The sequence below is a fragment of the Rhinoraja longicauda genome, chromosome 3 (genome assembly GCF_053455715.1).
Source record: "Rhinoraja longicauda isolate Sanriku21f chromosome 3, sRhiLon1.1, whole genome shotgun sequence".
Lineage (NCBI taxonomy): Eukaryota > Metazoa > Chordata > Chondrichthyes > Rajiformes > Arhynchobatidae > Rhinoraja > Rhinoraja longicauda.
In genome coordinates this window covers 62,986,379-63,000,621 of record NC_135955.1, presented here as the reverse complement: position 1 = coordinate 63,000,621, position 14,243 = coordinate 62,986,379, and the positions used below count along the sequence as shown (strand labels likewise).

Sequence of the window (14,243 nt, the reverse complement as noted above, 5' to 3'; positions counted from 1 at the left end):
CGGAAGTTTAGGATGAGAGGGAACAAATTTAAGATCTGAAAGAGGTTTTTCACAGAATCTGGTTAATATCTGGAACAGCTTGCTAGAGAAGGTGGTTGAGGCAGATGCAATTACAACATTCAACAGGCATTTGGACAGCTATTGAGGTAGGAAAGGCATGGAGCTATAAAGGCCTATTGCAGGCAAATGAGATTAATGTAGGTAGGCATGGATGAGGTGGGCCAAAAATAGTTCATTTCTGTGCTGCACAATTTTATAATCTTAAATCATAGTATTTTTATGATAGAGGGTCAACTGGAAACCATATAGAGGGTGTTCAATGGAGTAGACTCCAACTGCCAACAAAGCTATTACAATGATAGTGACATTGCCGTTGATTGTGGGAAGGAAGGGTATAAGGGAATTGGCGTTGCCCCTCCCAATTGCTGTCCTTTAAATGACAAAGCTTGAGAGTAAAAATAAGTTTAAGCTTTGCACAGTGAATAAACTAACAAGTCTAAAGGAACTTTTAAGAAAAGGATTTAAAAATTCAGTATACATGTGTATAATGGTTTTAAAGGTCAATATGGAAGTGGCAGTATATCAAAATATCATTGAAATGATCATTTTAAACCATGTGTAACTGCTCTGTAACAATCTCTAGCAAATGCAGCACAGAAATCTTGAGTTAAGTTGATAAATGATTAAGCATAAAAGACCACTACCCAGCTTTTTCAATGTCAATTCCAAAGCATCTGCAGAATGTTTATAACGTTATAAGCATACAATCTAGGGCATTGATTGTACAGAGATGGTTACCAAAGTTATTTGAGGAGTTCTACTCCTTCTTAGGCCCCCCTCGGTCATGGCTGACCATGGATGATGCATCCTAGTTAGCTGCCTCGGCTCGGCTCCAAACCTCGGCTAGAGCAGCGTCGCTTGTGGCTGAAGAGACCAATGCGGGAGTGACAGTCTCTGTCGCAAAGGTCACATTTGTGTGTGGTCTCTGGTCTGTTGAAGTTGCTGTGCTCCTTTCTGCGTGCCCGCTTATTTGAGGGGTACACCTTGATAATTTGTCCCGCTTTGAGGTGTAAAGTAGCCGATAACCATGAATGCTTTTTGTTTTAAAAACCAGTCTATTCTTTGCACAGTTCCATCAAACGTGGTTGTCTGATCTCTGCAAGTGTAATGTGCAGTACAGGGATTTACTGCGCGGCTTTCATCAGGTGTGGAAAGTGACGTCTAAGTGACATGTTCTTTATATACAGGAGCCAGACACGCGGGCATGGCATCATTATGTTTACCAACCTAAATATATGGAACAACAAAAAACAGATGACTTTGAACGAGAGAAAAAACAGAAGGAAGACAGTCCAATTAAGGCCTCCAGCAAAGAGGGAAACATATCCAATGCTCCTGTTACAATATCCAATATAAAAGAAGAACCAAAAGAGGCTAAAAGGGCTGAATCTCAGTCTCTTTCACTGGAGGAACATAAAAATAAAAGTGATGACCGCAAGACTCCTGTCATTGCAAAGGATTCTAGAGGAGCTCGTGTTGCTGTCTCATCACCAATGAATCAGCATCAGTCTTACATTCAGTATCTGCACGCTTACAATCCATATTCACAGATATATGACCCAGCATATCGAGCAGTGTCCCCGGTCCTAATGCACAGTTACCCAGGTAGGTCATTATGTTGTTTGTGGAATCAAAATTTAATAAATAAAATAAGTTCTGATGATTGATGGTTGATGTTATTTGAAGCGTATGCTTTTCGAACATGGAGAGTCAGGCGACGAAGAACAAAATTGATAATTTGCCAAATTTACGCTGCCTGGATTAGGGGATATTAGCTATCGGGAATGGTTGGACAGACTCATCGTCTCTTTGCACGATGATTGGTGAGGCCCGAGGGTGTATTGAGGAACAGAGATACATCAGTGTAAGTTCGAGTATCCTTGAAAGTGGCAGCACAGATAGATAAGATATTGAAGAAACCATATGGGATACACATCACCTTTAGCCGGGGTATAGAATATAAGAGGGATAGAATATAGAGTAGGTCAAGTCAGTTTGCAGATTTATAGGACTTTGGTTAGGCTACATTTGGAGTATTGCATGCAGTTTTGGTCTCCCATTACAAGAAGGATGTCGAGACTTTGTAAAAAGGGGAGAGACAGTTTACCAGAACAATGGCTGGATCTGGGGATATTTAGGCGATTTTTTTGGCGACTGTCAAAGTCGTAGCAGATCGCCGAAATTTTCTTTTCCCGACGACAATGACCACGACAATGCCAAGTCAGGTCGAGATTACACCGTCTTCGGAAACATTGCGAAATTCCCACTCTGTCAATGCTTCTACGGCGTCTTAATTTTCGCTGAAATCACTGACAAGTTGGTAGGTACTTGAGAGTTTTGAACTATAACATCTTGTATGGGTTACTTAAAAACCAAGCTTCACTGTAACGGCCATAAACATTGCGAAAATTCCCATGCTTACCTGACCGTCAAACTGTCGCATCCAATCTACCTGTCAAATGTCCTGATGGTAAATAAATTGTTTAAACACAAGCATTTTATGGTATTTTCAAATGACTTTACTAATCTTAATACTATGTGCTTCTAAATGCATCTAAGAGAACCTAACAAACCCGGGGACAGCATGCGACAGCGCCCGCAATAAGCAACGATACCTGCCGACAAGCCAGCTGTCGGCGAGAAATTTCAAACCGTAGATTTCTCAGCGACGCGCTGAGATCCACTACGATTTTTGGAAGACTCCTCACGATCACGCCCGCGACACCCCGGCGAACTGTCGGCGACAGCCTAGTCGCCAGCAGTCGCCTTAAAATCGCCTAAGTGGGACAGGCCCTTTAGATACAGGGAGAGGTTGGACAGACTTGTATTGTTTTCTCTGGAACACTGGGAGACCTGATAGAAGTATATAAAATGATGAGAGGCATTAATAGGGTAGACAGTCAGAATCCTTTCCCAGGATGGAAAAAAATCAAATGCCAGAGGGCATAGCTTTAAGGTGAGAAGGGCAAAATTTAAAGGAGATGTGCAGGGCAAGTTTTTTTTACATAGAGGGTGTTGAGTGCTTGGAATGCGCTGCAGGGTTGGTGGGTGAAGCAGATACGTCAGTGGCGTTTAAAAGACTTTTGGATATGCTGGGAATGGATGGATATGGGTTATGTGCAGGTGGATAAGTGATGGTCCTTCATCATGTTCGGCACAGACATTGTGGGTCGAAGAGCCTGTTCTCGTACTGTAGTGTTCTATGTACTAAAAGCACTTTCTTTTTATCAGTATTAACTACAGAAATGGGAACTACTGGGTTTGGCGACAGTTTTATAATTAAAACCAATAGTTCTGATATTGGTTAGATAATGAATGCACTGTGTGGTGTGTAACTTTTAGAAATGTTAACAGGTCCTTGGGGGAGCACAGTGGTGCAGCGGTAGAGGTGCTGCCTTACAGCGCCAGAGACCCAGGTTCAATTCTGACTATAGGTGATGGCTGTATGGAGTTTGTACGTTCTCCCTGTGACCCGATGGGTTTTCTCCAGGTGCTCCGGTTTCCTCCCACACTCCAAAGATGTACAGGCTGGTAGGTTAATTGGCTTCGGTAAAAGTGTAAATTGTCCTTAGTGTGTAGGATAGTGTTAGTGTATGAGGTGATTGCTGGTCGGAGTGGACTCAGTGGGCCGAAGGGCCTGTTTCCACGCTGTATCATTATCTAAAGTCCAAAGTCTAAACAGGAATACCCATCGCTAGGCTTTTTGTTTTAAAACTTCTGAAAATTCTGAAAATTTCAAATAAAAAATAAAAACAATATAAGCTACAAATACCCGACAGGTCGAGTCGTATAGGAAAATAACTGCAGATGCTGTTTTAAATCGAAGGTAGACACAAAATGCTGGAGTAACTCAGCGGGTCAGGCAGCATCTCAGGAGAGAAGGAATGGGTGACGTTTCGGGTCAAGACCCTTCTTCAGACTCAACCCAAAACATCACCCATTCCTTCTCCTGAGATGCTGCCTGACCCACTGAGTTACTCCAGCATTTTGTTTCTACACCCGACATGTCAAGCCACATCAATGTTTGTAATTTTAATGGCACAGCATGGAACCAGGCCCTTCGTCCACCGAGCCCATACTAACCATTTATCACCAGTTCGATGTTATCCCACTTTCTCATGCACTCCCTACACCCCAGGTGCAATTTACAGCAGCTAATTAACTGACAAACCCGCACTTTTGGAGTCCACGTGGCCCATCGATCAGCCGTTCACATTAGTTCTATGTTATCCCAATTTCTCATACACTCCCTGCATATTAGGGGCAATCTACGGAGACCAATTAACTTACAAACTTGTGAGGGGTAACTTACAAACTTGTACGACTTTGGGCCGTGGGAGGAACACGGATGGCACCCAGAGAAGATCCACACAGTTACAGAAGAAATGTGCAAACTCCACACAGACAGGATAGAACCTGGGTGTCTGGTGCTGAGAGGCAACAGCTGTACGAATTGCGCCACCCATAATTTGTAGGAAAAGAAATTGAATTAATGTTTTGGGTCAAATATCCTTCCTCAGAACTGGGAAGGAGAGAAGAGAGCTCGTTAGAGAGCTAGATTTCCCCCAAGCTGGAGAAAACTCAGCCTTGTCTCTTGTCGATCCACCAGGGGCCTACCTTTCTCCAGGGTTTCACTACCCCGTCTACGGAAAGATGTCAAGCCGAGAGGAAACAGAGAAATCAAGCACAAGTCCCAATGTAAGCACTAAACCAGCGGCTGAATCCAAGGCACTGGATTTACTTCAGCAGCATGCCAATCAGTACCGCAGCAAGTCTCCAGGGGTGAGTAGGATAACTATAGGCCTGCCAAGAATGTTCAAGCATGGGGAATAGCACAGGCCAAAGGCTTGCTGCATCATAAAAATTCAGACGTGCAATAAACCTAGATGGGATATAAATCTCGTAATTTACGACTGACTTTCATGCGCCTTGTATGCTGTACTACGTTCGTATAACTTGCAGATACGGACGGCCATGGCGAATGCATGAAATAAAATCCAGACCCGCCGCAATAAATTATTAACACATGGCTTTGTTGCACGTTCTTAATTCAGTCTTGCGATGCTTTCCAAAGCTACACTTTTGAAAGCTAATTAGTAGCGAATGCAAGCTAAGAAACTGGATTGAGCAGTGCGTGCCCATTTCTTGCACGCGACATGGTCCAATCTGAAGTTTACCCAGAAAGGAATGAATTGTGTAGGAAGAAACTGCAAGTGCTGGTTAACACCGAAGATAGACACAAAATGCTGGAGTAACTCAGCGGCTCAGACAGCATTTCTGGAGAAAAGGAATAGGTGATGTTTTGGGCCGAGACCCTTCTTCAGACTGAATTCAGAAAGGATCATCATAGTTTCCTGGTGAAATCACAGCAGACATAAAATTTGAGAGGGCCTAACGGGGTGCTTTTCACTTTTGTTGTCCTGATGTGTCCCGGTCATTATACGCACGGCAAATATCAGTATTATTCAATCTTCGGGCCATGCCGACATAAATTGGAGCAGAAGAATCTCACTGAACAGGCCAGCAGAACTAGGAATACACTGCAGGCACAAGGAGTTGCAGGTGCTGAAATCTTGAGCAAAACACAAAGTCCTGTGGGAACTTAGTGGCTCAGGGAATAGACAGGTGACATTTCAGGTCAGGACCCTTTTTCCGACTGATTGGAGGAGAGAAAGCTGGGAAAGAGGGGTGGGGCTGGGGCAAGGCCTGGCCAGAATACACTGCAATAACCTGGTGCTTATTTTTTGCTATTCAAGGAACACTCTGCTGACATGAGGAGAACTGACTGGGCACCATCAGAAGTGACGACTGGTTGCTCAAACACCTTCCAAAGTCTACAGAGTGTGCTGCAACTAACGGTGAGTGTTCTTCTAGCATTTAGCTGCTGAAATACTTCTTCCACAGGTGCTCAGCAGCGAAATCATGGGTGTACCCCTTCACCGCAGGCATTGGTCTGGCCATCATCACCTACTCCAAACTTTGGGGTACGTGGTAAAAACCTGCCAATTGGACAAGACACAGCAATCCTCCTGTAATAAGAACGTCGTTTCCCCTTTCAGAGAACCATGAAGCTTTTGTACTCTAACCTGCAAACATTGTTCACAATGGCATCCATCTTGTGTGACTTTAGACTTTAGAGATACTGCACAGAAACAGGCCCTTCGGCCCTCCGAGTCCATGCCGACCAGCGATCACCCCATGCACTAACACTATACTACACACGAGGGACAATTTACAATTTTACCAAAGCCAATTTTACTGGTCTTATTTTCAGATAATTGAATCAGAAAATGCTGTTTTTTGGGTATTGTTTCTGCTTGAGATTTCAGCACTGTGAGAAAACCTGAATCAGCAGCACAGCGTATGGAGCCACCAATATATGTATAGTAAATCACAAACAAATGCTTCGTAAATGTATGCCTTCTTTTATCGTTTCATTTAAATAAATTTGATTTTTGTTCAGAGGGCTCTGTTCAAAAATAGCGTTTCTGATTCTTTTGCTCAGTTGATTGCAACAGCACGAGTTGTAAATTCTGCATCTTGATTAATGCATATGACATGAATATGCATAATCAGCCAGCATAATCAGAAACCCACACCATCCTAGCCACACACTAATTTCACCCCTGCCATCGGGAAGAAAGTACAGGAGCCCGAAAACTGTAACGTTCAGGTTCAGGAACAGCTTCTTCCCAACGGCCATTCTGCTATTAAACACTACAACCTAAAAAAAACTGAACTACATAAACTATTAGTGTTATTATTGCACTATTATTGTTTGGGTTTTTGTGTGTGTGTATATATATATATGTGTGTACATATGATCCATATGTGTATTTGTGAATGTGTATATATATATATATATATATATATATATTTATGTGAGTGTGTGTATACACTGATTTTTTTTTCTCGTTTAGTATATTGTTTACAGTGTGCTATGTTTACATATTCTGCTGTGCTGCTGCAAGTAAGAATTTCCTTGTTCTATCTGGGACATATGACAATAAAACACTCTTGAATATTTAGGAGATGGTCATTGATGTTCTGATGAGTGTAATTGGTGCAATGTTTCCATCTCCAGCCTGCTGAAAAGGCTCCACCTGAACGGGAGCGGGAAGCTGACCGAGACCGGGAAAGGGAACGCCATTCACCTTTTGCACAACGACATGTTCACACCCATCATCACACCCATGTTGGAATGGGCTACCCACTAATACCAGGCCAATATGACCCATATCAAGGTATTCAGCTGAATGAGTCACTAATTTTTAATTTTGATGGAGATAAATTATTCTACGTTGAACATAGAAAAGGACACAGTGCTGGGGTAACTCAGCGGTTCAGGCAGCATCTCTGGAGAGAAGGAATGGGTGACGTTTGCTTTCTATTATAATAAAAGCAGAAAATGTTGCGGCACGGTAGCGCAGCGGTAGAGTTGCAGCTTTACAGCGAATGCAGCGCCGGAGACTCAGGTTCGATCCTGACTACGGGTGCTGCACTGTAAGGAGTTTGTACGTTCTCCCCGTGACCTGCGTGGGTTTTCTCCGAGATCTTCGGTTTCCTCCCACACCCCAAAGACGTACAGGTATGTAGGTTAATTGGCCGGGTAAATGTAAAAATTGTCCCTAGTGGGTGTAGGATAGTGTTAATGTACGGGGATCGCTGGGCGGCACGGACTTGGAGGGCCGAAAAGGCCTGTTTCCGGCTGTATATATATGATATGATATGATAAACTTAGTAAGTCAGCCAGCATCTGTGGAGAAAGAAACAGGGTTAGCATTTCATTGATGACCCTTCATAAGCTGTTGCCAACACTTTTAGTATTTATTTTAGATTTCCAATTTGTTTTCTTCACTTTCTACTGGGGTCTGATTATGAATTATTTTAACTTATTTCTATGTGTTTAAGAAGTTTGTTCAGAACATCTTCAGTATAAGATGAACCGAGAGTGTTTAATTGTCATATGTATGGCAAAGGAGCAATGACATTCTTACTTGCAGCAGCCCGAAGCCCTTAGTGCAAACAAAGGGAGTCCATGTATGAGTTGTTGCAGTATGCGTTTTAGCTCCTAATGCACTTGATTTTCAATCCCAGTTCTCCTCTTGTTAGGCAGAGTCAGAGTAAGAGAGTTTAGAACCAGAGGGCACAGTCTCAGAATAAAATGATGTACCTTGAGAATAGAGGTGAGGAGACATTTCTTTAGCTAGACGGTCGGTGGTGAATCTGTGGAATTCGTTCCCACTGGTGGCAGTGGAGGCCAAGTTATTGGATATTTTTAAAGCGGAAATAGGTTCTTGATTAGTAACTTATACACCCTTATTATGAGGTTACAGGGAGAAGGCAGGAGAATGGGATTGGGAGGGGAAAATAGATCAGCTATGATCGAATGGCAGAGTAGACTCGATGGACCGAATGGCCTAATTCTGCTCCTGTGAAATATGATCTATTAGTGCAGCAAGTATGATTTTGACTTGAGGCTTGTGGCAAATGTTAGTTATGTTCAAGGTATATTACCTTTTGGGCTTTTGATTGTTTTTGTAAGCCAAACTAATGGGTTAAAATAGTCCTGATGGATTGGTTCATTACCTTAGTGTGTGGCTGAGCCATCCAGATAAGGTCCCATCTTCAATTTGCGATCTGTACTCCGAAGGCTAATTTTAGCGAACACTTGCATGCTAGAATTAGTTTCAAATCCTCTGGTTTATGAATGGGAAATCAATCCTGAACTCCTGAGAAACAATCTCTGCTGGAACTGTACGCATGCAATGAAAAACGTTCCCTGCTAAGCCCTGTAAAATAGGCTGCTGGCTTGTCAAAAGTATTAACAGTGTGCATCTGAGCAAGTTATTAAGGATGACAAGTATTCATGGTAAAGTGCTCCAGAAAGAAGCCAGCTCCAAAGGAAAAGGGAGAGGGGAGAAATTGGCAAGATAATAGAGTCATAGTGAGTCATAGAGTCATACAGCATGGAAACAGGCCCTTCAGCCCAACTTGCCCACACCAACCAGCAAGCCCCATCTATCCTAGTTCCGCCTGCCTACTTTTGGACCACGTCCCTCTAAACCTATTCTATGCATGTACCTGTCTAAATGTTTCTTAGACATTGCGATCGTACCTGCCTCAGCTACCTCCTCTGGCAGCTTGTTCAATACACCAACCACCCTTTGTATAAAAAAAGTTACCCCTCAGGTTTCCATTAAATCTTCCCCCCCCCCCCCTCACCTTAAACTTATGTCCTCTGGTTTTCGATTACTCTACTCTGGGCAAAAGACTCTGGGCGTTTACCCGATCTATTCCTCTCATGATTTTGTACAATATAAAACATAAGTGACAATTTTAACTTTGGATTGGTTTGACTTAGAAAAAAGTGATTTAAAATCTTGAAGAATGTTCTCATTGGATGTGCTTGATTCAAAGCCTCAATTTGAAGCCAGGTTTGGCAAGAGCACATACCATAAAAATCTAGGCAGAGTTAGTTGCTTTCAGTCCATGGAGATTCAGGGTGGATCTATTCTGGATGCATACATGAAAAATGTGCTTTTTGGGAATCCCGATAATACAATCACAATGCTACCACCGTTCATTTTGTTCAGAAGGTGCAATTAAATATATTTGATTGAGAAAATCCACAGCCAGGTTGCATTTTTCATGCTTTTTAGGTCACAATTGTCATCACTCCTGAGATATGTTGGCTACATTTACGAGGATGTTGCCAGGATTCAAGGACCTAATATATAGATAGGGAGAGGCTGGGCAGGCTAGGGCATTATTCCTTGAAGCGCAGGAGGCCGAGGGGTGATCGTAGAAAGGTGTATAAGATCATGAGGGGAATATATAGGGTGAATGGACAGAGCATTTTACCCCGGGTAAGGGGATCAAAAAATCGAAGGACAGAGGTTGAGGTGAGAGGTGAAAGATAGGAACCTGAGGGGCAACTTTTTTTGCTTTGTGGGTGGTGGGTAAATGGAACAAGCTGCCAGAGGAGGTAGTTGAGTCAAGTACTATAAACAGCATTTAATAGACACTTGGATAGGTAGATGGATAGGGTAGGTTTAGAGGGATATGAAGCAAATAGGACTAGCTTTGGTGGCTTGGACGAGTTGGGCTGAAGGGCCTGTTTCCATGTTTGACTCTACTTTCCACTAGTTTTAAAATCTTTTAACTTGTTTTGCAGGGCTGACATCCGCTGCCATTGTTGCCGGTCAGCAGGTGGCTGCGCAAGCTTCTGCATCCGCCATTTACCCTGCACAGAGAAGGTAAGGCACAGACTGAGCCTTTTTTTTTGGATTAAAGGAGGTGCCAGACCACCAGTTGCCGGAAAACTGGTGGTGGACCTGTGCTTCCATAGCGTATTCTCAAAAGAATTTTGTTCCATTACATATTCAGATAGGAGACCAGATACCGGCTTTAGTACCCAAAATGTACATAACTAATTCTACCACTGGTTAGTCACTGCTCCCTATAGGGACTACTGAACTGTTTGTTCACAAAGTGCTGGAGTAACTCAGCAGGTCGGGCAGCATCTCGGGAGAGAAGGAATGGGTGACGTTTCGGGTCGAGACCCTTCTTCAGACATTCGTCACCCATTCCTTCTCTCCCGAGATGCTGCCCGACCTGCTGAGTTACTCCAGCACTTTGTGAATAAATATCTTCGATTTGTACCAGCATCTGCAGTTATTTTCTTATACAGAAACTGTTTGTAATGCCTTCTAACCATTTGTCTTGGTCTTTTCCAGGGAGTGATGGCATTGTGAGTGTACATTGAATTATACTCATGTGACTGGATCACATGAAGAAGAGGTTTATACAGGCATCAGTTCCATGGTGTTGAATTCAAATGCCTTGATGTCAGGCAAAACCAGTCATTTCATATTTGTAAATTGCAAATTTTATAACTGAGTTACAAATGTTGCTGTAATTAACTTTTGTTGAAATATATTCTTTACCTTTTGGGTTTTTTTTGTATTGGTAACCAGGCTCATAACGGCAGGGTCAGTTATTGTTGGCAATTGTCACAGTACGTCTGTTTCCTGAAAGTGTTATCAAAAAAAGACAACAATTGCTTGGTTTTATATACTGTTCTGGGTAGGTGTTTCCTTGACCATGTATGGCATTTTGACAGACTCTGTAGACCCTCGGAGAGGTTAACTGTGACAGTGACACTTTGGTACAGTGTATAAGTGTACTTGATGGCTCCTTGAAAACACTATTTAAATGCATCTGTGTGCTAACTGTATTCACATGTCCACTGCACTGTTGTTTATTGTGAAGATTATACAAGCAGAGGGCTCTGAGGGTCATTAGATTGTGTATATAATGTACAGGTTTGAAATGGAAAATAATGAGCATCTGTGAATATGAAATGTCTTTATGATATTGAATGGCTGAGTACCCCATAGCCTACATAACCCTTTCCACCCACCCATACAAGAAGGCATCTGTGATTGTTTATTACTTGAACTAGTTTGGCAGTTTTAAATGTTTACAATTATCCAGATTTAGGAAGAACTGGCGCAGTTACCTGGTTACTTATTTTATGCTGTAATCTAGTTTATTTTATGTAAAGTGTATATTGAATGCTTTCATTTTTTATACTTGCCTTAAATAATTCGGCAATCAGAATTAAAAAAATGTTTTTTGGTATTTGTGTGGTTGAGTCTTTTCTTCCGAACATTTCAATGTAACAACAACAACAACAACAACACTTGCTTTTTTTTGGCATTGATAGGAAATGATCTCGTGGATTTGGGTGTGCATAAAGCAGCAGCATGCAATCTGTTATGTGGCTGCATCTGTACCAGGAGTAAATCAATAGCCGCTCAGTTCAAGTTCACGCTTTGCGTCCTTTCTTTAAAATGCCCACAACCCAACTTCCTCAGGGAATAACAAATAATGAAAGGCCTGGATAAAGTGGATGCGGAAAGAAGTACCTTTAAAATGGAGATGAAAAGGAATTTCTTTAGCCGGAAGGTGGTGAATCTGTGGAATGATGGGTCCATAATTAGTAAGGGAATCGAAGGTTACGGGGAGAAGGGAGTTGAGAGGGAAAAGGTAGATCAGCCATTATCGAATGGCGGATCAGACTCGATGAGCCGAATAGTGCAATTCTGCTCCTACGTCTTATTGCTTATAGCTTCCACTGCTGCTAATGTGTCGCCCAGAATGGTCAGCAGAACCCTGATGTGTAGGAAGGAACTGCAGATGCCGGTTTACACTGAAGATAGACACAAAATGCTGGATTTATTCAGCAGGCCAGGCAGCATCTCTGGAGAAAAGGAATAGGTGAAGTTCCAGGTCGAGATCCTTCTTCAGACTCAACCCTGATGTTGTCCTGTTGCGTGGTGTCTCCTTGTTACCACCGGATAAATAGTGCATTTCTCCAAAGGTGAAGCCCCTTGTCATTCTCGGCCTTGTTTGAGCAGCATTAATGTTAATGTCAGACCCAAGAGTGAAAGCAATGAGAACTGTACCAGTGTTGCAGAAGCAGGAAAGCTTGTTAGATCAATACTGTTGAAAAGGAAATGGACCAGCCCAGTCTCGTATTGTTTTCCTTTTCTTCAGCATAAAATAGGTTGTACTCTTTGATTTAATATGTGCTGAGAGATGTTTAAACTAATTGCATTTGCAGCAATCAATGCAATATTATTTTCTAAAGCTTGTGTTTGGTCAAATGTGCTGTGCCATTTTCTCTGATGTATCAGGTTGATTGGAAGAAACAGTGACAAGAGCTCTCAGTATTGATTTTTGTTAATTATCTTTGCTGGGTTAAACCTTGAGCTGCTGTGTTATTTTTATATGCAGAATTGAAGCCAGAGTTAAATACATCATCAGTTATCCTTGCCTGAAACTGCTGACAATAACAGTACTGTTCATTTTAAATTAAGACTTTGGTGAAGCTTTCAGCATTCCATCAAGTCGGCACCTAATTCTTCATGTAAGGCGCCCTGACAGATTAAATTAACTGAACAATGGGCGCTGCCTCATTGATATCCACGTACCATAAAAACCATTAACTTTTCTTTTATAGTCTGGTATTTCAGAATATTAAAAACCGCCAATTGCTCACGGTTACACCAGATCTGAATACTGTTGAGCCGTAATCTTAAAACTTAATCCCGTCAGATATCCTGACCAGTTTAACTATAGAAGAACAAGCCCGAGGAGCATGTTTACGCAGACAGCTGATTATATAACGATGTTCACTGGATATATTAACAATCATTGACGCGCCCTGACTCCCAGTCTGAAGAAGGGTCCCGACCCAAAACGTCACCCATTCCTTCTCACCAGAGATGCTGCCTGTCCCGCTGAGTTACTCCAGCATTTTGTATCTATCAACAATTATTGACACACTGATTCTATCAAAATCTATGGGCAGCAGAGTGGCACAGCAATCGCGTCGTTGCCTTACAGCGCCAGAGACCTGGGTTCAATCCTGACTACGGGTGCTGTCCGTACCGTTTGTACGTTCTCCCTGTGGCTGCATGGGTTTTCCCAGGGATCTCCGGTTTACTCCCACATTCCAAAGACATGCAGGATTGTAGGTTAATTGGCCTTTGTAAATTGTCACCCGTGCGTAGGATAGAACTAGTGTCCGGGTAATCGTTGGCCGGCACAGACTCAGTGGGCCGAAGTGCTTGTTTCCACACTATCGCTAAATTAAACAAAACTATTCTGGGTTAAAGCCAGGATCTGCGTCATTCAGAAAGGAGAAACAGAACTTAATGCCATTCCCACAGCAGGACATCCTAAAGTAAGGTACAACAAGTTGAAAGATAAACTCAAAATGTGATAAATAGAGCAGCAAATTTGCAGTCTTCTGTGTCTCCAAAACAGGAAAGTACTAGGCTATTCCAAGGTAATGAATATGGTCTGAGTTTACCGACGTCCGTAGGTTGGAAAGTACACTAAAATCACTGCGAAAAGAAGGGTCTCCAACCGAAACGTCACCCATTCCTTCTCTCCAGAGATGCTGCTTGACCCGCTGAGTTACTCCAGCAATTTGTGTCTACCTAAAATCACTCTATACATCCGCAGTATTGTAATTGAATTGATTGAAAGATACAGCATGGAAACAGGCCCTTCAGCTCACTGACTCACATGAGTCATACTTGTTTTACGTTATCCCACTTTTGCATTCACTCCCCACACAACATGGGGCCATTTACAGAGGCTCATTA

The 14,243-nt window shown here is 42.5% G+C and overlaps 1 protein-coding gene across 6 annotated transcripts in view; it reads left to right on the top strand.

The window, feature by feature from the left end:
• The window catches only part of znf608 (zinc finger protein 608), a 94,596-nt gene extending 82,923 nt beyond the window's left edge, over window positions 1-11,673 (top strand). For 5 of the 6 annotated variants that reach the window (XM_078396268.1, XM_078396270.1, XM_078396269.1 and 2 more), the window contains 6 exons: window positions 1,248-1,665; window positions 4,670-4,842; window positions 5,817-5,918; window positions 7,145-7,304; window positions 10,238-10,319; window positions 10,800-11,673. In XM_078396268.1, the coding sequence (XP_078252394.1) occupies window positions 1,248-1,665; window positions 4,670-4,842; window positions 5,817-5,918; window positions 7,145-7,304; window positions 10,238-10,319; window positions 10,800-10,806 (942 nt within the window). In that variant the 3' untranslated portion in view covers window positions 10,807-11,673. The remainder of the gene's footprint in view (window positions 1-1,247; window positions 1,666-4,669; window positions 4,843-5,816; window positions 5,919-7,144; window positions 7,305-10,237; window positions 10,320-10,799) is intronic. The other variant, XR_013547061.1, reaches the window with a different exon arrangement.
• The last annotated feature ends 2,570 nt before the right edge of the window (window positions 11,674-14,243 follow it).